Source organism: Pelophylax lessonae, assembly GCF_965119305.1.
Source record: "Pelophylax lessonae genome assembly, chromosome: 2".
NCBI classification, from domain to species: Eukaryota; Metazoa; Chordata; class Amphibia; order Anura; family Ranidae; genus Pelophylax; species Pelophylax lessonae.
In genome coordinates, this window is record NC_138769.1 from 481,659,786 (window position 1) to 481,687,668 (window position 27,883).

At 44.1% G+C, this 27,883-nt stretch overlaps 2 protein-coding genes across 2 annotated transcripts in view; one reads left to right on the plus strand and one right to left on the minus strand.

Moving 5' to 3' along the window:
- LOC309548155 (DNA excision repair protein ERCC-5 homolog) overlaps positions 1–27,883 on the plus strand; it is a 137,448-nt gene that overhangs the window by 47,780 nt on the left and 61,785 nt on the right. The window lies entirely within an intron of this gene.
- Positions 83–27,744, minus strand: LOC309545164 (uncharacterized protein). The gene is made up of 8 exons (XM_082244302.1): positions 27,670–27,744; positions 19,317–19,384; positions 15,098–15,264; positions 13,016–13,119; positions 9,851–10,012; positions 5,905–6,110; positions 2,416–2,492; positions 83–231 (listed from the first exon to the last, which is right to left on the minus strand). Exons 1-8 carry the CDS (start codon positions 27,739–27,741, stop codon positions 152–154), a joined length of 936 nt encoding a protein of 311 aa, XP_082100428.1. The 5' UTR covers positions 27,742–27,744; the 3' UTR covers positions 83–151.

Below are 27,883 nucleotides of genomic sequence, written 5' to 3' on the forward strand. Positions count from 1 at the left end.
TCTTTACCTAAGGCTTTTTTTTTTATGTAAGCTTTGTTAAATAGTAAATTCTGCTTTCAAAAAAATTGACATTTAAAAACTAAACCCAAAACTCATTTTACTATCCTTAAATGCATTACAAATCTTTTTACAGTGCACTTGGAATATATATTTATTGCTTGTGTGGACCTCTGGTCAATAAAGTTTTTCGTAGACTCTCAATCTCAGATGGAGTGATCCGGCAGCAGCCTCCTGTAATAAACATAGATATAGCAACTGATATTGTAAAATCGTCATTAAAAAGTTTATCATTATTGTGTTATTTAAAGATTAATGTGATTATAAATGATCACCTTGTAAAAAAAAAAAAACAATTCAGTTTAAATTAGAAATGGAATGCTTAACATTTTTGTATAGATATACAAAAACATTATAAATACCTTTTTTGTGATCACATTCCCTGCGTTCTCAGCTGCATAAGAGCTGGAAGGAGGAGAAGCAGCAGCACACTGAGCTTCCAAGGGAATGGCTGTGCATTGGGGGCGTGTCAGGACACAGAATTCCCAGCATAGCTAGAGAACTGACCACGCTGTGCTCTCCTGCTTTAGTGTGGTCAGTTTTTAATAGGAAAGCAAGGGGACTGGCAGAAACACCAGGAATTTCACATAAAGGAAGTAATGCAAAGAGAATAGAAAGAAAAGGGGTTTCATAAGCCCCTTTTCTATATGGGACAGTGACAGGCAGTTAGCTATGACAGGAATTCAGTTTGGCGGGTTTTTGTGAGGAGAATTGAGTTACTAAGGGGAATAATAAATTTACAGTTGCTGATTGGTTGAATAAGCCCCTATCATAGTTAGAGGTTTAGGTAGCTAGGGAAATTGTGTAAGGTACTTGTTTTTTCCAGATAAGTTTCCCGCCTTCTTTACCTCAGCCCAGCCTTATTTAAGGGGGCGCACAGATAGCGGGACCCTCAGACCACCTCAGAAGCCTGGAGCGAGCGGTTCCCCTCCCCCCTCCCCTTTTGTTTTTGTCGCGGCCAGTTTCTATTATTTTGGGTCACCTTTGTAAGCTGCAAAGGGGGACGATATGTTTAAGTTATATGATTTGATTTGGATATTTTTTATTGAATATTTTATTATTATAAACCTGGATCGTAGTGTCGGGTTTATTATTTATGAGCTGAAAGCTTTGATGAGTTTTAATGTTATTTAAATAAATAATAAACGGCCGCGGCCTTTTTCAATCCAACAGTTTGTGTGAGTGTCATCTTTTTTATACAAGATAAGTATTAGATTAAGTAAGAAAGTCCTGTCTACTGTCCCACAGGATACTTTCTTATACAAGTACATGGTAAAGCAGGCACTTATCAGGAATATGGAGTGTTGGGGGTAACAAACGCTTTAAATTGGCTGCTAATATGCATATTAGCTGAGCATTTATCCAGAATATTTGTTTTAGATCTGTGCCACTGTTAAGGAGAGATCCATCCTCTTTATTTGTTCTGTTTACCATTGTCATTGAAAGTGAAAGCAAAAGAAAATACAAAATTTTGGGGTTTCCCCAGAAAAGTAATAGAAGAGACATCTTCCAATGGGGAACACTGATTCTGGTGACCATGAGTCCCCAAGGTATTCCCTTAATTAGCAGAGATTTCCTCTCGCTTCCTGTTTGGCTATGGGACAGGAAGTGAAGGGAAATCTCCCCAATGGGACACAGATAGCGAAAAAAAATCTGACCGGGGGGTTAAACCCTCCCTTACTCTATCCAAAATGAAAAAAAAGCTTGCTTTGCCTATAGTTCTACTTTAAGATTTCACACAAAAAAAAAAAAAAGAAGCTGATTAGTTTCTATGCAGAACTGTACCAGATGTTGCACTCTCCAGTTTTAGTAAATCAACCCCACTGTCAATTATAAAGTAAAAGCTTTATATTTTCTATTTCGCTTTGTGAGAGATCATATAAAGGGAGGCTGTGACAATATCAGCTAATGTAAATATAACCTTTCTAAAGCTGAAGAAGCATATAATTATTTTTCTATTTATTCCACAAAAAATTGTACATATTCAACTAAATTAGCCAGCTTTGTGTGTAGGGTCAGAAGAACCACATGAGTGGGACTAAATAAAACTAAGCTTGATGAAGGCAACTCTTTCTGTATAATTTAACAGAGCCATTTGTAGAGAACAGGTAGTTTGTCAATATGTTTTCATTACACCAGAACCATCGAGTCCTGCCAACGGTACATATACTGCTGATACAAGGCATGCACAAGTGGAATAATCAGTGTCCCAGCAGGGAGATGAGCTACCTACGTCAATATACTGTAGGGGACTTGAGAACAGGTATGGGGAAAAGCTATTTAACTGTATATATACAGTTGTTGTTACAATGTTTGGAACCAGTTCATAAAATGTAAGAGAAGGCAACTCATACTTACCAATCCATCTAGCTCCTAACTGGAACCATTCAAGAGCATGTGCAGATATAGGTTTTTCATTACTAGTGCTTTGCCAGCTAAACAAGAAATAAAATGTGACACAAGTCAGTATTTTCAACCTTAAACCTGGTCTTGAACACATGTTATTCAAATAGGAAAATAGCAGGTGGCTTTTAATAGCTACTGAAAAATGTATGTATGGATTTTACTAGACTTTACTAGTGTTTTCCTGAAAGGTGTACTGGACACCCCATGCATACAGTAGCACATATGAAAAGTGAACAGGCTTGTGTTTCCAAGTCTTCCAAAGGCAACTTAACCACTTGCCGACTGCGCACAGTATATTTACTGCGGCAGTCAGCCCCTCACAGGCAGAGCGACGTAGGTCTACGTCGCTAGCCTGTGAGGCTCTGGGGAGCGGGCGCGCTCCCGCGCGGTGACGTACCCCCCCCGCGCGTGTGAACGGCGGACCCGATGTCCGCCGGTCACTCGGCAATCGTCGGGGGAGAAAGGCAGGCGGCTAGTGTAAACAAGCCGCCTGTCATTCTCCCCTGTGTAGAAACAATGATCATATGGTTCTACTATGTAGGACCGTTGATCATTGTTCCTACACCTCAAGCCACAGCCAATCACAGTTAGAATCACGCCCCTAGGGACACACACAGCCCCTCCCTCTCAAATAAAGTTAACCCCTTCACTGCCAGTGTAATTTTACAGTAACAGTGCATATTTATAGCACTGATTACTGTAGAAATGTCACTGATAACCCCAAAAGTGTCAAAAATGTCAGTCAAGGGTCCGATCTGTCCGCCGCAATGTCGCAGTACTGCAAAAAAAAAAAAATCGCAGATCGCCGCCATTACGCGTTAAAAAAAAAAAAACAACAAAAATGACAAAAATCTTTCCCTTTGTTAGTAAACGCGATAACTTTTGCGCAAACCAACCAAAATACGCTTTTTGCGATTTTTTTTACCAAACATATGTAGCATAAAACAAATTGACCGAAAATGTTAAAAAATTTTGATTTTTACATTTTTTTGGGGGAATTTCATATAAAAAATGTGAAAAATATTGTTATTTTTGCAAAATTGACGCTCTTTTTTTGTTTATAGCGCATGATCAAAAAATCGCACAGGTGATAAAATACCACCAAAAGAAAGCTCTGTTTGTGGGAAAAAAGGACGCCAAATTAGTTTAGGTACAGCGTCGCACGACCGCGCAATTGTCCGTTAAAGTCATGCAGTGCCGAATCGCAAAATACCCCCTGGTCAGGAAGGGGGTAAAATCTTCCGGGGCTTAAGTGGTTAAAGTGATTGTAAATTTTTGTTTTTTTGCTTCGAAATAACAAACATGTTACACTTACCTGCTCTGTGTAGTTGGTTTTGCACAGAGCAGCCCAGATCCTCCTCTTCTCCGGTCCCTCCCTCCTGTTACATGCCCCCACAGCAAGCAGCTTGCTATGGGGGCACCCGAGTTGAGCCGCAGTTCCCTGTGTCTATGTAGACATGAAGCCCCACCCCTCCCTCTCCTCATTGGCTCAATGACTTTGAGCCAATGGCACTCCACTGCTGTCCCAGCCAATGAGGGGAGTTCCAGGCAGCAGAGTCTCTCCTGCAACATCACTGGATAGAGATGGGCTCAGGTAAGTATTAGAGGGGCTGAGGGGGGCCGCTGGACACAGAAGGTTGTTTTATCTTAATGCATAGAATGCACTAAGATAAAAAAAACATTCTGACTTTACAAAGCACAACTCTAACCAAAAATGTTGTTGTTCGTTTTTAATTGTAGAGAAGGGTTAGAGTTTCTGTTAGTTTTTTATAATTGTAACTCTACTGGGGAGATTTCTCACTATTAATTCCTATGACATCAAGAAAAAAAGAAATCAGAGGAACAAAAGTCACTAGATCAGTAAGTATTACCACTTCCCTACTCTTGCTTGAATAATTTCCCCATCACTTTCTGTCCCACTGCCCCCCTCTCACTGGGACAGTTAAGGGGAAAGCAGAGAGAGATTCCAACCCCTCCCTACTTTATCCTGAACAAAAAAAAAACACCCAAAAATTAAGGTTCTGACTGGAGTTGAGATTTAAACCAATAACACGAATAGGGATGAACTTAAAGTGATATTAAAAAAGGCAAGTTTTTTTTTTTTTTTCTTTTTAAATAACAAACGTTATAACAGGCAGGCTTGCTATGGGGCACATGAGCAGGCTTGCTCCTGAGTCGCTGCTCTGTATGTCCATTCACACGCAGAGCCATGGCTCGACCATGTCCTCTCTCTTTCCTCATTGGCTCACTGGCTGTGATTGACAGCAGTAGAAGCCAATGGCGCCCGCTGCTGTCTCAGCTAAGGAGGGAGGGTCCCTGGCGAGTCAAGGCTCATGTGCACATTGCTGGATCGCGATGGGGCTCAGGTTAAGGGGCTGCTGCACACAGAGTTTTTTTTTTTTTTTTATCTTCATGCATAGAATGCATAAAGGTAAAAAACCTTCTGTCTTCAGAGCCACTTTAAGGTTTGGTCCAAACATAAGTTCACACATTAGCCCCCGACACTTACGTGTGAGGAAGTAGCTGAACGTCATGTATAATAGTAGCACTACTACTACTACTGCTGCTATTATAGATGACCGCTTCCCACTGTCGGTGGTTGTTAGGGAGGCTGTCAAGGACTCAGCAGTGCATGCACCTAAGAACCAGTGACATCACCTGCCCCTTTCACTTACAAGGCTGGGGATCCAATCCAAAAAAAAAAAAAAAAAGCACAAGGCCCCCTAAATTCTATACCAGTCCTTTTTGAACTTGCCTGCAAAAAAAAAAAAAAAAAGTAGGTTCCCCCAAAAATCCACACCAGATGTTCATCTAGGTCTGCAGCCTGGTAGGCCAAGGAAGAGAAGAAGGGGGTGTAAATGAGCGTGTGTGCACCCCTCCACCTAAACATCACCAGGCCACATGACCACAACAGAAGGTGGGTACCTTCATTGTCTCCAAGTTGATGAGGACATGGGCCTATTCCCCCCAACCCTGGCCATACAGCTCATTCGTTTAGAGATAACCACAAACCATGGGCCTAGAATTATTGCTCTTAGTCCAGCATTATGGTCAATATATGCGATAACATGTTTAGCACAATTACATTTTTGTGCATAGTATTTGGGCGCCCCCGTGTTGTTATTGGGAGCTTTTAGATTCTAATAAGCCCCCGCAGACCTGGACACCCACCGGGCACACCCACCGGGCCAGGGTTGTGGGGAAGAGGCCCTTGTCCTCATCAACATTTTGCTTTGCTGGGGGGAGGGGTGTTCCTTGGCAAAGTACATACCCCTGTTGAGGGCAAGTGGCCTAATATGGTTTAAGGGGAAAGGTGGTGCATGCTCAGATTAGGATTTGGTGTGGATTTTTTAGGGGGACCCTACTTTTTTTTGGATGGGGTTTCCTATATATCATTTTTTTTTTTTTAAAGAAAGCAAGACAGCTCCTAAATGAATTTACCCCATGTCATGATCCCATTTCTCTCCTCTGTTAGGATAAACAATCCAGTCGATCTGTAGACTGCTTTTTTTGTTGGCTAAAGATAAGAGGGGGCTAATGAAATCAGGGGAACAGCAATTCACTCCAATAGCCACCAGCTGGGGTGTTCCTGTTGAAACTTTCACTGCTTCTTCAAACTTATCTCCATAACTGGTAGACGATATATTCTACATGAAACAGAAGAAAAGGACACATCACATAACTAGATGGTAAGGAAATAAACACAAAAAATGAGTTTGAAAAAGCACACACTCTTGATACAGGTTTCTTAAATATTCAAAGAATGATATGACAGAATAAATAATTGCTAAATATGAAGGCAAGAGTGAAAATGACCAAACTTGCCAGATCTCCTGAACTCTGGCAGAATGATTTATTTACCAGATCTTCTTACCATTAACCCTCCAACCACTTCAAACACAGCCACTGTGAAGCAAAGGAGGAACATGGTATATACTTTGCTTGACTCGCCCTTAAAGTTAAACTCTGGGTAAATAGTTACACAGATAAAAACTATACCTTAAGCCGCGGTTCACTTATATATGCAGATGGGATAAGTTTTGAACAGCATCCAGTTCACATGATATGTGAACCAGACTGGCTTTCTATGGAGCTGGTTCACATACTGTATGTGCGGGCTGGCCACAGCGCGATTTTAAAAAGAGTCAGGTACGATTTTCAGTGTCATACACTTTAAACATTTTCACCTGAACCGCTGAATGAAAATCGCACCTGACTCCTATTACAAATTGCACTGAAAAAGGCCCCACACATATGTGAACCCAGTCTAAATGTTGTGGATCTCCTAGCACACACTTGTAGCAGCCGATGTCCCCATAACCCACAATGCACAAAGATGAAGGTTTTTGGGTTAGCTACATACTCTCGCAGCAGAGAGAATGGGCAACATGAAATGCAGACACAAGGTGCACCATATATACCAATAGGGCAGTGGTCTCCAAACTGCAGCCTTTTGCATGCTTTTATCCAGCCCTTGAGGCATTATTCCTCCCCACCGTCATCAACAGTGAGCCATAGTTCCTGCCACTGGCACCAATGAAAGGACACTATAACTCCCACTGACACCAATGATGGGGCACTATTCCTCTCACTGACACCAATGATAGGGCACTATTCCTCCCACTGACACCAATGAAAGGGCACTATTCCTCCCACTGACACCAATGATGGGGCACCATTCCTCCCACTGACACCAATGATGGGGCACCATTCCTCCCACTGACACCAATGATGGGGCACTATTCCTCTCACTGACACCAATGATGGGTCATCATTCCTCCCACTGACACCAATGATGGGGCACTATTCCTCCCACTGACACCAATGATGGGGCACTATTCCTCCCACTGACACCAATGAAAGGGCACTATTCCTCCCACTGACACCAATGATGGGGCACCATTCCTCCCACTGACACCAATGATGGGGCACTATTCCTCCCACTGATACCAATGATGGGGCACTATTCCTCTCAGTGATACCAATGATGGGTGGGGCACTATTCCTCTCACTGACACCAATGATGGGGCACTATTCCTCTCACTGACACCAATGATGGGTGGGGCACTATTGCTCTCACTGACACCAATGATGGGGCATCATTCCTCTCACTGACACCAATGATGGGTCATCATTCCTACCACTGACACCAATGACAGGGCACCATTCCTCCCACTGACACCAATGACGGGGCACTAATCCTCCCACTGACACCAATGATAGGGCACTATTCCTCCCACTGACACCAATGACAGGGGCACTATTCCTCCCACTAACACCAATGACGGGGCACTATTCCTTCCATTGACACCAATGACGGGGCACTATTCCTTCCATTGACACCAATGACAGGGCACTATTCCTCCCACTGACACCAATGATGGGGCACTATTCCTCTCACTGACACCAATGATGGGGCACTATTCCTCCCACTGACACTAATGATGGAACAATATTACTGACAACAACAATGGAAAATGATTTCTCCCACTGACACCAATGATGGGGCTCAGTATCTCCCACTGATACTAACGATGGGGCACTATTACTCCCCTTAATACCAACCATGGGGCACTATTCCCATTTAGAGTATCTCACAAAAGTGAGTACACCCCTCACATTTTTGTAAATATTTTATTATACCTTTTTACGTGACAACACTGAAGAAATGACACTTTGCTACAATGTAAAGTAGTGAGTGTACAGCTTGTATAAAAGTGTAAATTTGCTGTCCCCTCAAAATAACTCAACACACAGCTATTAATGTCTAAACCGCTGGTAACAAAAGTGAGTACACCCCTAAGTGAAAAAGCTGAAATTGGGACCAAATTGTCAAGGTTTTGTGTGGCCACCATTATTTTCCAACACTGTCCTAACCCTCTTGAGCATGAAGTTCACCAGAGCTTCACAGGTTGCCACTGGAGTCCTCTTCCACTCCTCCATGACGACATCACAGAGCTGTTGGATGTTAAGAGACCTTGCGCTCCTCCACCTTCTGTTTGAGGATGCCCCACAGATGCTCAATAGGGTTTAGGTCTGGATACATGCTTGGCCAGTCCATCACCTTTACCCTCAGCTTCTTTAGCAAGGCAGTATTGATTTGGAGGTGTGTTTGAGGTCATTATGTTGGAATACTGCCCTGTGGCTCAGTCTCCAAAAGAACGGGATCATGCTCTGCTTCAATATGTCACAGTACATGTTGGCATTCATGGTTCCCTCAATGAACTTTAGCTTCCTAGTGCCGGCAGCACTTATGCAGCCCAGACCAAGACACTCCCACCACCATGCTTGACTGTAGGCAAGACACACTTGTCTTTGTACTCCTCGCCTGGTTGCCACCACAGACGCTTGACACCATCTGAACCAAATAAGTTTATCTTGGTCTCATCAGACCACAGGACATGGTTCCAGTAATCCATGTCCTTAGTCTGCTTGTCTTCAGCAAACTGTTTGCAGGCTTTCTTGTGCATCATCTTTAGAAGAGGCTTCCTTCTGGGATGACATCCATGCAGACCAATTTGAATCGGTGTACGGTCTAAGCACTGACAGGATGACCCCCCCACCCCTTCAACCTCTGCAGCAATGCTGGCAGCACTCATACGTCTATTCACCAAAGACAACCTGTGGATAGGATGCGGAGCATGTGCACTCAACTTCTTTGGTCGACCATGGCGAGGCCTGTTCTAAATGGAACCTGTCCTGTTAAACTGCTGTATGGTCTTGGCCACCTTGCTGCAGCTCAGTTTCAGGGTCTTGGCAATCTTCTTATAGTCTAGGCCATTTTTATGTAGAGCAACAATTATATTTTTCAGATCCTCAGAGTTCTTTGCCACAAGGTGCCATGTTGAACTTCCAGTGACCAGTATGAGAGAAAGAGTGATAACACCAAATTTAAACACACCTGCTCCTCATTTACACCTGAGACCTTGTAACACTAACGAGTCACATGACACCAGGGAGGGAAAATGGCTAATTGGGCCCAATTTGGACATTTTCACCTAGGGGTGTACTCACTTTTGTTGCCAGAAGTTTAGGCAGTGATGGCTGTGTGTTGAGTTATTTTGAGGGGACAGCAAATTTACACTGTTACACAAGCTGTACACTCACTACTTTACATTGTAGAAAAGTGTAATTTCTTCAGTGTTGTCACATGAAGAGATATAATAAAATATTTACAAAAATGTGAGGGGTGTACTCACTTTTGTGAGATACTAAAAATGATCGGGCATGGTTTAACCCCACTGATGCCAAGACATTTTCCTCCTCCACTGGCCACAGTCTGGCCCACCTAAAGTTTAAAAGGACAGTAATTTGGCCAACTGGCCCTTTTTTTAAAAAGTTTGGAGACCCCCTGCCATAGGGGATTCTTTAATTACAACACACTAACCTGACAGGAGTAGGACAGCCAAGCTTTGGAATTTGGGAACTCCCTGAGAACCTGTACCAGGGATTCTGCCTCCTTTTGACTAGGAATAGTCTCTATAGCAAATAGATCAACTCCAGCAGATGCCAGGCACTGCATCTGTACCCGATGCCAGTTCTTTAACTCCTGTAACCAGAGACAAAACAATTTAGTTGCCTTAGTAGACTAGTATAACATTAATAGCTTCTGGAACAGATTCTAAACCGTATGGTGGTAAAGTCTAGTGCACCAATGGAAAGAGGAAAGTCTATTAATTATGTCCTATTTGCAGCAGCCTTGCTGATTAAGATAAATCATCCAAAAATAAATAATGTATTTATTATAAATCAGTTGTTGTTCTCACCTATAGACTAAAGCCTCGTACACACGCAACGATTGTCTTTTGTCCAAGTTGTGTTTTGTTGGTTGGAATGTGCCTAGACTGCACACAAATTTTCTCGCCCAACAAAAATCTGCTTCAGAAGTGATGTCATGTGTTGGTTTGCTTTCTTTGTGTTCTTTCTTATCTGAGCATGCCCAGTCTTGCTCATAAGATTTTTCCCTGTCTAAATCTGTACTGACTGCATGAAAATCGGCCGTGTTTTGACGGCCAACAAAAATTTTATAGCCTGCACACCAGATTTTTTAGGCCGAAAAGTCGGAGTCGGGTGTCGGAAGCGTCATACTAACAAGCCGAAAATAGGCAGATCGGACGTTGGATGAAAATTCCCTGCCAATTTTCGATGCATGTGTACGGGGCTTAAGGCTCCTTTCAGATGGGCATTCAGAAGATCCATTCATCCCTATGGACAAGTGGGTGTCATCGGACTTGTGTCCGATCTGGCCCGCTAAAAGAAAAAAAAAAAAAAAACAGGAGAGGACTCCATCCTCTCCTGCTTAGAGGAGAGGATCGAAGGTAGCCGAGTATAAACAGACAACGGAGTCCGTTTACTCTTGGCCACCCATGGAGCAGAGCGAGCTCTGTCCGTGTCTACTCTGTAGATACTGATGGGACATAGATATATCACCCGCCTGCTCTGCTCCAAACAGCAGGGGATCATCTCACAGATCCCCTGTTTATCGAAACAATGGCCCCATGTTAAAGGGGTCTAAATGAACACTACTGAGGTATGAATAATTCTGTAAATTCCTATAACTCCAATGATACAATGTTCCAAATAAATACATCAACAAAATGTGCTATGAATAGCTAACTCACAGGCTTAAGCCACATGTGTGGTAAAAACAGGCAGTTGATGTGCGCTTTTACCTCCTCTGAATGCCCACTTTCAAAAGAACACTGGAGCCACTAAGGTCCAATCACATTTTCGCAACTGTAATGCAGCTAATTTGACTCAGCAAGTCACTTTTGGTAGGTGGTCCAGCTTGCCAATTACGCCACTGAAGTCAATAGGACCGTGCATGTGATCGCATGCCCAACCGCTTGGGGTGTAGTATTGCAATACAAAGTGCAGGAGGGAAACATTGCTGGTACCTCGGCTGATGAAACAATAAACAGATCTTCTGGTACCACTATCAGGCCTGCCCCTGGATTTAATTAATACTGTGCTATTTATTTGTTAGAACTTGTTCATAGTACTGTGCGAAGGACAGTGTTTTTCTGCACTTCCGCATGAGCACACAGAAACAGTTATCTGCTATGAGCCCCATTCACACTTAAACACAGACATCAAGCGCACTGCAACAGCAGGTCTGCATTGTTCTGTCCTGTATCGGAGCTTACCCGTAGCTCCATTGCTCCCTAAAGCTTCTTTCCATAAATTGGACCACTTGAGATCTCCTCCTCTTCTGCATTGCTTTACCTTCCAAAAGACTGAAGTCAAAGAGCTCCATTCTCTTTGCTAGGCCGTCTACTGGCCTCAAGAAACAAGTCCTGACTAAAGTCACTCTAGCTAATACCCGCTCCAGCATGCACTTTCCCACCTATTTTTTAAACCAATCGCATAGTTATAGCAAGCTTGGACCAGTACACAACTACCGCATGCATTTTTTACATTTATTTCCTTCTGTGAATTGACTTAAATGCTTTTTATGCGGTATTTAACGAGTGTTTTTGCACTAAATACTGCATACGAGCAACAGTGAATTGACATTTTCATTATAGCATGCTTTAACCACTTAAGCCCCGGAGGATTTGGCTGCTCAAAGACCAGGCCCTATTTTGCGATTCGGCATTGTGTGACTTTAACAGACAATTGCAGGGTCGTGCGACGCTGTACCTAAACAAAATTGACGTCCTTTTTTTCCCACAAACAGAGCTTTCTTTTGGTGATATTTGATCACCTGTGTGATTTTTATTTTTTGCGCTATAAACATGTGAACGAGCGGCGCTCGTTCGCCCACTTCAGGCTCCTGGGCGAGCGACGTAGTACTATGTCGGTTTGCCCAGGAGCGGCTGACTGCCGCAGTAAATATATTGACGGCGGTTAGCAAGTGGTTAAGTGGTCATATGACCGTCATAACGAATGCCATAACCTTTAGTGAATTGCAGTGCCGGGACAAGGTCATCCAGCGCCCAGGGCAAGGATGCCAAACTGCGCCTCCCTTCCCTTAGGGTTAGGGTCAAGGTGCCCCCCAATTCTTGCTATAAACTATTGCGCCCAGGGCAACCGTCCCTCCTGCCCACCCCTTGTCCCAGCTCTGGGGAATTGTGCCCACTGTGACAGTTCAATAAAGTTAAAAAAAAAAAACCACAGGAAACAGTGTTTTGGCACTGCCAACTAGAACCAACACTTCCTTTATGGAAAAATGCTGCGTTTTACCATGCAGGTAGCATGAACCAACCATTTATTTGCTGACCACCAAGGAGCATTTATCTTTGGATTTTACTGCGGCATCAGAGCTTACAAGTCTGGACTGTTATCTCAGGATCTCATCTGAGTCTGCAAAGCTAGACAGAGCAGGGAGTAGATTTACTTTCTTTACTTTGCAAAATGATTTTCTGTCAATAGGCAATCATCAGTACCAGTGTAAGAGTTCACTACTGATAGCACTTCTGTTGCTAGTGTATCTACAATGTATTTGGAACATTCAAAATGACAGAACTATTCATTGACGCTTATGCTCATTTCTTTCTGTAGGCAAGGGTAAGCACCAGCTGTTTTATATTAAACCGATTCTGTAACATACCTCAATACTCAGGTCTTTGACATAACTTCCTGTATACTCAGAGCCATCATGAAGAAATGCTCCATAAGGGCCAATAGATCCCGCAATTAAAATATTTCTTTTTTCTGAAAAGGCACAAAAAAACAAAACAAGAAAAAAAAACCTTTACTCAAAAGAACTTGATAGGTCAGGAAATACCAGGCAAAAATAATTACCAATGTCACATACAGTATTTTATCATCATAATGCACCCCCATCCTAAGTGAAGAGGATTTGTATACAGTGGGGAAAATACTTATTTGATCTCCTGCAGATTGTGTAAGATGGCCCACTTACAAAGAAATGATGGGTCTATCATTTTTATCAAAGGTGTATTTTAAATGATAGAGACAGAATATGAACCAAAAATCCAGAAAAAAACACAATACAAAAGTTAAAAATTGCAGTTCAGTGAGTAAAATATGTATTTGATCCCCAAGCAAAACATGACTTAGTGCTTGGTGGAGAAACCCGTGTTGGCAAGCACAGAGATAAGATCTTTCTTGTAGTTGGTGACCAGGTTTGCTCACATCTCAGGAGGGATTTTAGTCCACTCTTCTTTACAGATCTTCTCTAAATCCTTAAAATTTCATAGCTGTCACTTGGCAACTCGAAGTTTTAGCTCCCTCCATAAACTTTCTATAGGTCTGGAAACTGGCTAGGCCTTTCCATGACCTTAATGTGCTTCTTCTTGAGCCACTTCTTTATTGCCTTGGTAGTATGTTTGGGGTCATTGCTGTGTTTGGAGGAAGAAAAATGCTGACTATGACCCTAAGAACACCATCCCTACAGTCAAGCACAAAAGTAGAAACATTATGCTTTGGGGTTGTTTCTCTGCTAAAGGTACAGGCCGACTTTGCTGCATTGAGGGGCCAATAGACGGGGCCATGTATTGTAAAATCTCGGATGAGAACCGTCTTCCCCCAACCAGAACACTGAAGATGGGTCATCGATGCGTCTGTCTCTATCATTTAAAATACACTTATAATAAAAATTATAGAACCTTCATTTCTTTGCAAGTGGGCAAACTTACAAAATCTGCAAGGGATCAAATAATTATTTTTCCGACTGTATTTATGTGAATAAAACTTGGTCCTATGTAACAGCCAGAATTTCAGCAATAACCTTTGCTATAGTACCAGCCCAGAAACCACCCATTCTGATGAGTTTCACCACTTAGGGCTTAGTTGTGGAAATGGGAGGTATCAGACGGTAGCTGCTTGCTATGAGGGCACTCGTGCAGGCTTAATCCCAAGCCAGGCTGTGTGCATCTATTGAAATGCATAGCGCAGCACTTTGACTCGCTGCGGGACCAACTCACAGACCAGCAGGAAGGGCGGCCAATCACCTCCCCCAGCCTTGGGATGAACAGCCAATCGACTGGGTGGCCAATCACCTCCCTCGTCCAGGGAATGAACAGCCAATTGACTAGCGCGGGAGAAGTGGGTGTTTTTTTGCCCGGGGGTTGCCGAATGCAGCCGCTTCGTTCCATTGGGGAGAAAGCCCAGAGATGAGTCAGGAGCAGCTGGTAATGAGCTGTGGTATGTGACCGTGTTCTGTGCTATGGGCATGTGTAATGGGTGTGTGGGCAGAGGGAGCATGATGGGCTACATGAGTGTCACTGCATACCACAGCAGAAGGGGGAGGGGGTGGTGAGCTGCAGAGGGGGGGGACCAGATGTGTGATGGAGAGGAAACTGTGCCAGGAGCTGTATGGAGGGTTGGGATGCATGGTGAGGAGGTGTGCTATGAGTTACATGACAATGTGTAATGTGTAGCTCACTGATGTGATGTTGCCAGACAACAGAGTGTTGTGAGCTGAAGGGTGATACATATTATGTACTAGAAGTTTACAGTGTGATGGAGATGTGCGATGTGCTGCATGGCGATGTGCTGCATGGTGATGGATGTTGGCACTTTGAAATAAATAAGTTGGTTTTGTGTCGCAGTTTGGGCACTCAGGCTCAAAAAGGTTCGCCATCACTGGACTAGGATCTCACACTTATGGGTTCAATGCCCAGCATGCACGAGGCCTAACTCTGGTAAGGGGTTTGCTAAATATTACCTGAGGATTGTATGTTAAATTCTTCCGCGGCTTCTTTAGCAAGGGATACTGCCACATTAAAAAGTTCTGCTGCCTCATCTACATTCACACCCAAATGTTGTACAAATCCTTTAATGCTAGCTTGGTAGGTAGCTGTAGTCAAGACTTCAGAACCGCTCCTGAGAAAACTAAAACATAAAAATGCACAGATAAAAGGATCAGATAGCTCATAAAATACCAAAATGTTAAGCAAGTGTAAACCAAATTACAAACCAAAACATACCCTGACTGTTAAAACTACACTGGGGCTGATTTACTAAAACTGGAGTGTGAAAAATCTCATGCAGCTCTGCATGTTAGTCAATGAACTTCTAACTTCAGCTTGTTTAATTAACCCCTATGTGCCAGTGCCTCCTGGCCCTTTAAGAGATTTCACAAAGCACTGTTCAATCCATCATCCGAAAATGGAAAGAGTATGGCATAATGCAAACCTACCAAGACATGGCCGTCCACTTAAACTGACAGCCCTGGGCAAGGAGAGCATTAATCAGAGAAGCAGCCAAGAGGCCCATGGTAACTCGGGAGGAGCTGCAGAGATCCACAGCTAAGGTGGGAGAATCTGTGCACAGGACAACTATTAGTCATGCATTCCACAAAATTGGCCTTTATGGAAAAGTGGCAAGAAGAAAGCGGTTCTGTCTCAGCATCGATTGTACCTGTGACCTCCTTGTAGACCCCCAGTCTGAAAGTGTGTGCAGCAGGTTGAATGATGGCTTTAACAGATAGTTTACTCAATGAATAAAGACTCCAGAGGTGTTCTCCAATACTTCTTTATGCTTCAAGTTAGCAAAGGCATAAACATAGAGACTTTTCCATAGGTAAATTTCCAATGAAGTTACACAGCTTCCACACTCTACAGTCTCCTCATAACAACTAAACAAAATGGCAGTTACAGCAGGAAAATGGAGGATGGGAGAAACCATCTAGCCAGAAACAGCAGGGGTGCAAGGAAGATACCAATAACATAGCATAACATAACATGTAATAACAACTGCTAGACAGTTAAAGCTGCGTGGCAGCACAAAAGCCATTGTTAAAAAAAAAAAGAGAAGTCCTGTTTGCATTTTTCGGGAAGCCATTTGGGGGACACAGCAAACGTGGAAGAAGGTGCTCTGGTCAGATGAGACCAAAATTTAACTTTTTGGCCTAAAAGCAAAACGCTATGTGTGGCAGAAAACCAACATTGCACATCACCCTGAACTCACCATGGCGGTGGCAAGATCATGTTGTGGGGATGCTTTTCTTCAGCAAGCACAGGGAAGCTGATCAGAGTTGATGGGAAAACGGATGAATCTAAATACAGGTTTTCTTCTACAATCTTAGAAGAAAACCTGTTGTGTGCAAAAGACTTTACTGGGGCAGATGTTAACCTTCCAGCAGGACAACAACCCTAAACATACAGCCAGAGCTACAATGGAATGGTTTGGATCAAACATATTCATGCATTAGAATGGCCAGGTCAAAGTCCAGACCTAAATCCAAATGGTAATCTGTGGCAAGACTTGAAAATTGCGGTTCACAGACGTTCTCCACCCAATCTGACAGAGTTTGAGCTATTTTGCAAAGACAAATGGGCAAAAATATCCCTCTCTAGATGTGCAAAGCTGGTAGAGACATCTTTAAGACTTTCTTAAATGCAGGGAAAGGTGGTTCTACAAAGAATTGACCCAGGGGGGCTGAATATAAATGCATGCCACATTTTTCAGATATTTATTTCTAAAAAAATGTCCTTCTACTTCACAGTTATATGCCTCTTTGTGTTGGTCTATCACATAAAATCCCCAAAAAATACATTTACATTTTTGGTTGTAACATGACAAAATGTTGAAAATTTCAAGGGGTATGAATACTTTATCAAGGCACTGCAGAGTTTGTAGAGGCCGATCTGCTGACAGCCTTAAACCTATCTATTACAGCCAATGAAGCTGTTTCTGTTTGATCTGCAACTGGCATGATGCTGCACATGTGATCAGTTATTACACCAGCCATTTGATTATTTGACAGTTTGGTTGAGGACACAAGCAAATGTGACAGTTAGCAATTCCAGCATTGCAGGAATGTAACGGTTTTTAAACTATTAGCCCCGGTTCACACTTGTGCGAGTGCCGGGTTCGCATGTAATATCGGAGCGCACTGCTCCGACATTACATGCGATCGGCTGTGCGGTGCGAGATTAGCCATACAGTTTGTATGGCTAAATTCGCACCGCAGCCGCACCAAACACGCACAGGACCCTTTTTTCTAGCCGCATCAGGATCGGATCGCACAGCGGTTCACACTTGTGCGATCCGATCCTGTGCGAGCTGCACGATCGCACTGCGATATGCGATCAAACTGGGGGTGTCGTTAAGATTACATTGACACCCCCAGCGTATCGCATATGGCAGTGTGAACTGCCGGGGGTGCGTGTGCGATGCGGGAACAGGCTGTGAATTCGCAGCCTTCCCGCATCGCATATATGTGAACCGAGCCTTAGGACTCATTCACACCATACATTCATTCAACCGCACAGATTTCACATCAGTTTTCATGCGTGTTTTAGTCAGTTTTTATGCATAATGACATCAGTTTTCATGCACATAAGTTATGTCCCCTATTCACACCAATTTTGATATCATTTTTTTATACATGTGTATACTGTACACATGTTGCAGATTTTTGTGCAGAAAAAAAAAATGCTTGTTGTGGTGTGAACAGGGCACATAGAGAACAATTGTTTTTGTTGTGCCCTTGCAGAACATGTGCAGAAAATCTGATGTCTCTGCACCATGGTGTGAACAAGACCTTAAAGTGGAACTTTAGTCAGAAAATGAAGTCCTGCTAGATCACTTAAAGTTGGCCCCTTTTGCAGGTATAGCTATATAAAACATTATAAATAAGTGTCTATACTGTTTAAAATCCAGTAATACACTGCATCACCCTACTCTGCTCATGCTCAGTTCCTCTCTATTTTTAGGCACTAATGAAGTTGTAGAAGCCGATCTGCTGACAGTCTTAAAGCGCAATTAGGCCTTCCTATCTTTTACAGCCAAGGAAGCTGCTTCCGTTTGACCTGCAACTGCCATGATGCTGCTGCACATATGATCAGTTATGACACCAGCCATTTGATGGTTTGACAGTTTGGTTGAGGACACAAGCAAATGTGACAGTTAGCAATCCCGGCATTCTAGGAATATAACTGTTTTTTTTTAAACTGTTAATTTGATGGGTTTAGTTCCGTTTTAAAATTTACTGCTGTTCAGAGGCTCTGAGCTTCAGCAAAATGGCAGCCTCCAACAAGAAGAAAGAGGAGCAATGCTGGAGACAATTTACAGCACACACTAATTTTGATAGCATAATTATTAATGTGGAATGCATATTCCTTTATAAAGAACATTATTTTTATCAAGATGTTATGGGTAAAGTTCTGCTTTAAATCGATGGGTTTAGTTTCACTTTATGATTTACTTCTGCTCAGGGGCTCTGGGCTTCAGCAAAATGGCAGCCTGAAGCAATAGGAAACAGGGACAATGCTGGAGGCAATTTACAGCACACACTAATCTTGGTAGCATAACTAATAATGTGGAATGTATGTTCCTTGCTAAACAACATTATTTTTTTATCCAAGTTGTTATGGGAAAAGTTTTGCTTTAAGTAAAAATTTGCTCCAGCATGGAAACTGCAGTAGAGCTCCAGTACAGTGTGGGAAATGCTCCATTGAAATGTGATATTTGTTTTCTGTGTGTCCTTCCAAAGATCCTCATTTTTCAAGTGCAGAAAAACACAGGTCTACACACAAATGTTAATGAGCCCATACAGAAAAGCAAGTTTTCTAATGCTGTACCGTACCACTGAGTGGTACGGTACGGTTCGGTTCAGTACGGTACGGTTCGGTACACCTTGCGTTTCCACTGCCAATAGTACCCTTTCATGATAGGCGTGGCATAGCCGGAAAGCTGTGATGGACGATTCTCTGTCAACCAATCAAAGTTCTACAGAGTGTAGCTCCACCCTGTTGGTACGGTACTAATGTGCTTGGTACCCCAACGAAAGGGTCCCAAAAAAGTGGTATGGTACGGTTCGGAATTAGGGTACCATCCACAATGGAAACGGCAAAAATTGCTTACCGTACTGAACCGTACCATAACGGTCAGTGGAAACGAGCCATTAGTTGTGAGTAGAACATATTTCTTCTAGATACCTTGTGTGAACATCCTTAATTGCTTGTGGGTTGGTATGAAGAAGTCTTGCACTCCAGAGTGGATCTCCCTAGAATAGAAAAATTACAGAGTAGGTTTATCATCAATTACTAGTTGCTGCTCCTCTTTATCTTGCCAAGTAATTAGAAAGATTTGCTTTTTATCTACTAAGTCTATAGAACAGCCCCTTTAAACATTCTTAACATGATAGAACCCTTAAAATTACTTCCAGGTCTCAGGGAACCCCAGTAATAATTGTTATATCTACAGCTCAGGATACATTAGCGTAGGCAGTAAGTAGATATAAGAATAAATACAAGAAAATTAATAAGAGCTGATCATTTTTGACACCCAAGACTGCCATTTAAGACATCATTCAATTTAAATGAAACAAATGACAATAATAGCTAGTAAGAAAATGCAGACAGTAATGTTTCCTCATATTGTTGGTTAGTGGAGAAAAACCCTCTTACATTGGTAGGTAATAGAAGAAGGACCTCCTTACACTGGCTGTCAGGACAGTTACCCTGATGTTCAAAGGGACTTTACCCTGGTGTTCAAAGTGAAGAATACTCCTTACATTAGTAGCCCGTGGGAAGAATGCCCCTTAGATTGGTGGTCAATGGGATGAATGTGCCTTACATTGGTGGCGAGTATGAAGAATGCTCTTCGCATTGGTGGTCAGTGGGAGAAGGGCCCCTTTACATTGGTGATCAGAGTGAAGCATGCTCTTTACATTAGAATTCAGGTAGTCAGTGGTGATGAGGAAAAGGGAAGCAGCCATTTTGTTTATGAAATATTTACTTATGATTATCGGGCATGGATTTGTGATTAAGCAGATATATTGGATTTATGTTTTGTGAGAGGTCGTATTGTATGGCAGCTGTTGTGTTCAGGAGCCATTTGCAGCTCCAGCTGTTAAGATTGCTATCTCTGCCTTTGAAGACCTGTTTAGCCAACAAGTTTTGTAAGTGACACATTTATGTTAAATGTCCATTTCGCATATCAAAGAATGTCATCAAAGACTGAGATGGAACTTCAAAGAAACTTTAGATAGATAGGTGCCACCCACTTCAGAATGTATAAATTGTAATACAAGTCTTTAGGAAGTTAGAGCAATTTTCATTAAGCCAACAGAATGTAATGTGATTGACTTGCTCTCCAAACATGTCCTTTTGTCTACATGTTTGTCTAAATAAATATAATTTTCAATCTGGCTTCAACAGTCAAAATGTTACTGAAACCCGTGAGTTTTGGGGTTACCCTTACAGTGAGAAGAATGCTCATTACATTGGTGGTCAGCACAAAGAATGACCCCCTCCCTTATTACATTGGTGATCATTTTAAAGAATACTCCTTGCATTTGTGGTCAATTTGAAGAATGCTTATATATCTTGGGCCATTAGGAGAAGAAACCTCTTAGCACTAGTGGTCAGTAGGAGAAGGACCTCCTTACAATTGTCAGTGGGCAAAAAGCCTCCTTGCATTGGCAGTAAGAATGGGAGCAGGGCCTCCTTGCATTGGTGCTAAGAATGGGAGCAGGGCCTCCTTGCATTGGCGGTAAGAATGGGAGCAGGGCCTCCTTGCATTGGCGGTAAGAATGGGAGCAGGGCCTCCTTGCATTGGCGCTAAGAATGGGAGCAGGGCCTCCTTGCATTGGCGCTAAGAATGGGAGCAGGGCCTCCTTGCATTGGCGCTAAGAATGGGAGCAGGGCCTCCTTGCATTGGCGCTAAGAATGGGAGCAGGGCCTCCTTGCATTGGCGCTAAGAATGGGAGCAGGGCCTCCTTGCATTGGCGCTAAGAATGGGAGCAGGGCCTCCTTGCATTGGCGCTAAGAATGGGAGCAGGGCCTCCTTGCATTGGTGGTAAGAATGGGAGCAGGGCCTCCTTGCATTGGCGCTAAGAATGAGAGCAGGGCCTCCTTGCATTGGCGCTAAGAATGGGAGCAGGACCTCCTGGCATTGGCACTAAGAATGGGAGCAGGGCCTCCTTGCATTGGTGGTAAGAATGGGAGCAGGACCTCCTGGCATTGGCACTAAGAATGGGAGCAGGGCCTCCTTGCATTGGTGGTAAGAATGGGAGCAGGGCCTCCTTGCATTGGTGGTAAGAATGGGAGCAGGGCCTCCTTGCATTGGTGGTTAGTTGAAGCAGGGCCTCCTTACAATGGCGGTCAGTGGGAGCAGGGCCTCCTTACATTGGCGCTCAGTGGGAGCAGGGCCTCCTTACATTGGCGCTCAGTGGGAGCAGGGCCTCCTTACATTGGCGCTCAGTGGGAGCAGGGCCTCCTTACATTGGAGGTCAGTGGGAGCAGGGCCTCCTTACATTGGCGCTAAGAATGGGAGCAGGGCCTCCTTGCATTGGCGCTAAGAATGGGAGCAGGGCCTCCTTGCATTGGCGCTAAGAATGGGAGCAGGGCCTCCTTGCATTGGCGCTAAGAATGGGAGCAGGGCCTCCTTGCATTGGCGCTAAGAATGGGAGCAGGGCCTCCTTGCATTGGTGGTAAGAATGGGAGCAGGGCCTCCTTGCATTGGCGCTAAGAATGAGAGCAGGGCCTCTTTGCATTGGTGGTAAGAATGGGAGCAGGGCCTCCTTGCATTGGCGCTAAGAATGGGAGCAGGACCTCCTGGCATTGGCACTAAGAATGGGAGCAGGGCCTCCTTGCATTGGTGGTAAGAATGGGAGCAGGACCTCCTGGCATTGGCACTAAGAATGGGAGCAGGGCCTCCTTGCATTGGTGGTAAGAATGGGAGCAGGGCCTCCTTGCATTGGTGGTAAGAATGGGAGCAGGGCCTCCTTGCATTGGTGGTAAGAATGGGAGCAGGGCCTCCTTGCATTGGTGGTTAGTTGAAGCAGGGCCTCCTTACATTGGCGCTCAGTGGGAGCAGGGCCTCCTTACATTGGCGCTCAGTGGGAGCAGGGCCTCCTTACATTGGCGCTCAGTGGGAGCAGGGCCTCCTTACATTGGCGCTCAGTGGGAGCAGGGCCTCCTTACATTGGCGCTCAGTGGGAGCAGGGCCTCCTTACATTGGAGGTCAGTGGGAGCAGGGCCTCCTTACATTGGAGGTCAGTGGGAGCAGGGCCTCCTTACATTGGCGCTCAGTGGGAGCAGGGCCTCCTTACATTGGCGCTCAGTGGGAGCAGGGCCTCCTTACATTGGCGCTCAGTGGGAGCAGGGCCTCCTTACATTGGCGCTCAGTGGGAGCAGGGCCTCCTTACATTGGCGCTCAGTGGGAGCAGGGCCTCCTTACATTGGCGGTCAGAGGGAGCAGGGCCTCCTTACATTGGAGGTCAGTGGGGGCAGGGCCTCATTACAATGGTGGTCAGTGGGAGCAGGGCCTCATTACATTGGCGATCAGAGGGAGCAGGGCCTCCTTACATTGGAGGTCAGTGGGGGCAGGGCCTCATTACAATGGTGGTCAGTGGGGGCAGGGCCTCATTACATTGGCGATCAGAGGGAGCAGGGCCTCCTTACATTGGAGGTCAGTGGGGGCAGGGCCTCATTACAATGGTGGTCAGTGGGAGCAGGGCCTCATTACATTGGCGGTCAGAGGGAGCAGGGCCTCCTTACATTGGAGGTCAGTGGGGGCAGGGCCTCATTACATTGGTGGTCAGTGGGGGCAGGGCCTCCTTACACTGGCGGTCAGTGGGAGGACTGGTGGTCAGGGTGAAGAATGCTCCTTACACTGGCATACCCCCCAATACTTTTCTATAGGAAACCAGGGACACCTACTAGCAAATATATGTAGGCATAAGACACACACCCTGCCAGGCCCCTTGAAAGATACAAAAAAAAAAAAGTATTAGTTAAACCCAAAAATATATATTTTTTTTTAACCACTATATTTATTTTATATTGGCTTTTGAAATTTACAAATGCAGCACTTTAGAAATTGGGTGAAAGGTTTAGCCCTGAGAAACACTTTTTGGAAGAGGAAAAAGTGCATTTTATATACAGCTATATAGATCAGACCAAAATGAGGGACAAATGAGGAGAAAGGGACAGTTGGGAGCTATGCACTGGTGGCTAGTGGAAAGTATGGCATCTGTACAGATAAAAAGATTAGTATTTTCTTATCTGAAAGAAAGATATTGTTTATTGCTCAAGGAACCGCTAGCAACCTCTGGAGGAACCCCGATTGAGAAAGGTTGGTATAAAAAGGGAGTGATAAGGTGAATTAAAAAGGTTTATAATGTTACCACACAGTGAAGACAATATCATAGAATATTAACTCCCGAATATTTATTTACACTGTACATGCATCTATTTGTGTTTTATTATGTGATCCACTAGCTCTTGCATGCTTTGCTATGTAACATACATGGAAGAGTTAGGCCCCTTTCACACGGCGTGGAGTCCATAATGCGCTTCCACTTGCTCAGCAGGGGATCTCTCCGCGGATCCACGCTGAGCAGGCGGATGACAGGTCCGTGTCCGCTCTGCTATGCGGAGCGGACACAAACACAGCTCTACTGTTCTTTATGGGGCAGTCAGATGGAAACAGACAGTTTGTCCTTTCCATCTGACTGTCATCCCATCCGTTCCGCCAGATGGATGGGGAATGGATCCCCCATCCATCTTTCTTTGGTGGACAGAATTAGATTGGATTCCAGGGGACACGTCCACTGACATCCACAGCTCCAAAGAGAACAATGGCTGGGTTGATCATGTCTGCCTGAAAGACTTACAGGCAGACCTGATCAAACTGCCGTCTGAAAGTCTAGACCACATATGTCAAACACAAGGTCCGTGGGCAAAATCCGGCCAACCTGGCCTTGTCATGTAGCCCTTGCACTCAGTTTTGCAGTGGGAGCATGCTGGAACTCTATTCTGTGACCTCCAGTACTCACCCTCCACTTCCGCTGTTACTTGTAAAACAGAGCACCCCTGAAACCCTGCATGCTGTGTGTAGCGCAACCCTGAACCCTGCACGCTGTATGTAGCGCAACCCTGAACCCTGCACGCTGTGTGCAGCGCAACCCGGAACCCTGCAAGCTGTGTGTAGCGCAACCCGGAACCCTGCACACTGTGCGTAGCGCAACCCGGAACCCTGCACACTGTGCGCGGCGCAACCCTGAACCCTGCACGCTGTGCGTGGTGCAACCCTGAACCCTGCAGTGGCGCAACCCTGAACCTTGCATGCTGTGCACCTCAGATACAACTGGCCATTTGAGGGCAACCATATTGCTGATGCGGCCCGCAATGAAATGTGTTTGACAGCCCTAGACTTTGACAATAAAAAATAACTTGTGCTATTGTACCTAACAAGTTTAGTCTATGTAGGATACTGCAGGATTTGCAGGATACTGCAATTTCACCAAAGTGCCAACCCACTCCTTAATAATTGATGGACTAGCACTCAGGGAACTTGTGAAACTACCTGTGACACTGTACAAGCATAGATCCAAAAAAATCACAATGATCATGTTACATGTGTTAACATTGGTTTTTATTTTTCACATTTCATATTAGGTGACATATAATATTTAAATGAAAGCACAAATAAAATGCGACATTAGCCCTGTACAAAAAAAAAAAAAAAAAAAAGGGCCGTCCTAACTATGTGAGGGTTATTTAAAGCAAAGTTCATGCTACGAAGTACAGTATTCCTATCGAATCCGCTTGATCACAGTAAACGAGGCGATGCTGCCTGTCAAACTGGTCAGGACCATGTCGGCTTGTAGGTGGGTGGTTGGTTAGCTTTTAGATTTCCAATTACAGCAATCTTAGGATCCAGCCTAGGAATGTCGATCACAGATCTCAATGGATTGCAGCTTGTCAAAATTACAGTCATAGCCCTCTAAAAGCTTCATTAAAGCAACAGCCACTACTCTCAATCAAATCTGCTTTCAAATCACCTAGACTGGATCCGAAGGGTATATTCAGGCTTCCGGGAAGCTCCTTGAAGCTTGTTACATGCTGCCAAGTCTGATGCTTTCAAGAAAACCAAAGCTGTCCAATCATGTTGCATTCTGATTGTGCAATCTCCCTTTGATCCACCAAAACTTTGGAAGACCTCATTCAGATGGGCAAACAAGGACAATTGGCCTGCAGCATTCAGATATAGATGAACTCTGCATGTGGACACAGCAGCACTCTGTGCTACAGCTCCATACAGACTGGAGAATTAACTGCCTCCAGTTTATGTGCCACCAGAACCTCCATTCCTGGATGCAAACTGTCTGCATCCTGGGCTGCTCAGAGCCCTTAACCACATGTACCTGCTCAGGTGAGGAGTTATATGTGAACAGCAGTGGTGGCAGATATTGATTTGTACAGGGTATAAATCTGGCACATGGCTGCTGGCCACAGTTGTTCACACGCCATAGGGTTGATTTACATAAGGCAAACAGGCACTTTGCAAGGTCATTTACACTTAGCTTAGTGAATGAGGTGAAGCTCTATCGTCCAATCACATCCAATATATATATATATATATATATATATATACATATACACATATACACACACAAACACAGTATATCACCAAAGTGCTGCTGACACTGGGGAGCTACAGTTCATTGAGGGAACCATGAATGCCAACATGTACTGTGACATCTGAAGCAGAGCATGATCCTGTCCCTTCGGAGACTGGGCTGCAGGGCAGTATTCCAACATGATAATGACCCCAAACACACCTACAAGATGACCACTGCCTTGCTAAAGAAGCTGAGGATAAAGGTGATGGACTGGCCAAGCATGTCTCCAGACCTAAACCCTATTGAGCATCTGTGGGGCATCCTCAAACAGAAGGTGGAGGAGCGCAAGGTCTCTAACATCCACCAGCTCTGTGATGTCATCATGGAGGAGTGGAAAAGGACTCCAGCGGCAACCTGTGAAGCTCTGGTGAACTCCATGCCCAAGAGGGTTAAAGCAGCTATATCCTTAAAAAAAAAAAAAAACAAACAAACCCTGCAGGACAAAGGCATAATGAGCTAGTATGCATCACATACTAGCTCATTATGAAATACTTGCAAAAAAATGGGGGAAGGGGGATGGGAGGAGGACCACAGAAAAATCACTCAAACGTCCTGAAAGTCCTAGAATGTGAGGATGTGACACCAGATAAACATTTAGCCATCCAAGTACCTAACGGCATGTGGCCGGTGAGCAAAGCAACTGAGAACATATGAAAAAATAGAAAAAAAGAAGTTGCATGGAAGGCTCAAACAAAGGTATATGGTGGATAAAAATGTGTACTTTATTGAAACAGATAAAACTGCAAAGGCAATAAATTAATACAAAATGCAAAATACAAGAAGCTAATGGACATTGGATAAAACCACAGAACAGAAGGTCCACCTCTTTGTATTCATTTATTGCCTTTGCAGTTTTATCTGTTTTTTATCCACCATATACCTTTGTTTGAGCCTTCCATGCAACTTCTTTTTTTCTATTTTTTCATTACCTTAGAACGGAGCCCTGACATGGACACCGCTGAGGCAGCCGACATATTCCCTTGGCGTCTCTTCCAGGTTCGGCGGCTCCGGCGCTGTGAGTGGCTGGAGCCGTGCAGGAGTTCACTTTCCGGCAAGGAGCGCTGAAGGTCCACGCCGCTGGTGTCAATGGCTGCATGCAGGGCCAATATCTCCTAAACCATGCCGGTTTAGGAGAGATTCATTTTACCTACAGGAAAGCCTTATTATAGGCTTACCTGTAGGTAAAAGTTAAAAAGCAGAGTATACTACCGCTTTAATGCAGTGCTGGAAAATAATGGTGGCCACACAAAATATTGACACTTTGGGCCCAATTTGGACATTTTCCACTTGGGGGTGTACTCACTTTTGCCAGCGGTTTAGACATTAATGGCTGTATGTTGAGTTATTTTGAGGGGACAGCAAATTTACACTGTTATACAAGCCGTACACTCTACTTTATATTGTAGCAAAGTGTCATTTCTTCAGTGTTGTCACATGAAAAGATATAATAAAATATTTACAAACATGTGAGGGGTGTACTCATTTAGGTCAGATACTGTATATAATGTGTGTGTGTGTTTCAGCTTTGGGATGTACATGCTAATGCAATAGGCTGCGCACACCTACGGCTACAGGATTTGTATCTGGTGACTTTGAACTTTGGCACATCTGATTGGAGATTCTACTTAACGAGAAGGAAGCCTGACGGTCCTCCAGACTGGGTTGAAATGATATTGTTGGGGGAAGGATCTTGCAGTACCTATATGTTGGTAGATTGTAGAGAATTGTATGATCAGATTGTAGCATGTATGGGCATGTTAACATGAAATATCTGTCTGTTTTAGCTGCATGCCCTCCCCCCAGTACAGTAAGTAAGGTGTAGAGGCAGGGCTGTGATTAGAAGTGCTGTGTATGGGGATCACACAGTGATCAGATACCTGTATGATGAATCCAGCAGCCTCCAGCTCAGTAGATAAACCTCCACTCAGTATTCTCACTGTATCTGCCATGACATGCACTCTGTAATAGAGAATCACGTGTGATCTAGTTCTTCCCCTGCAGACGTAGGCAGTCCTATACTTTAATCATTATCAGATCAGAGGAGCCTGCCAGGATCCGGGCACATGTCACCTGTAATGAGCTAAGAAAGCA

What these genes read in the sequence shown, in the direction of transcription:
- LOC309545164 (XM_082244302.1), bottom strand. Translation starts at nt 27,741, where the DNA reads ATGGCAGATACAGTGAGAATACTGAGTGGAGGTTTATCTACTGAGCTG. An exon ending in AAATGGGATCATGACATGGG is followed by an intron (nt 2,493 to 5,904) that starts GTAAATTCATTT and finishes TTTCTTGTTTAG; the next exon opens with CTGGCAAAGCACTAGTAATG. An exon ending in GTTAGGAGCTAGATGGATTG is followed by an intron (nt 232 to 2,415) that starts GTAAGTATGAGT and finishes TGTTTATTACAG; the next exon opens with GAGGCTGCTGCCGGATCACT.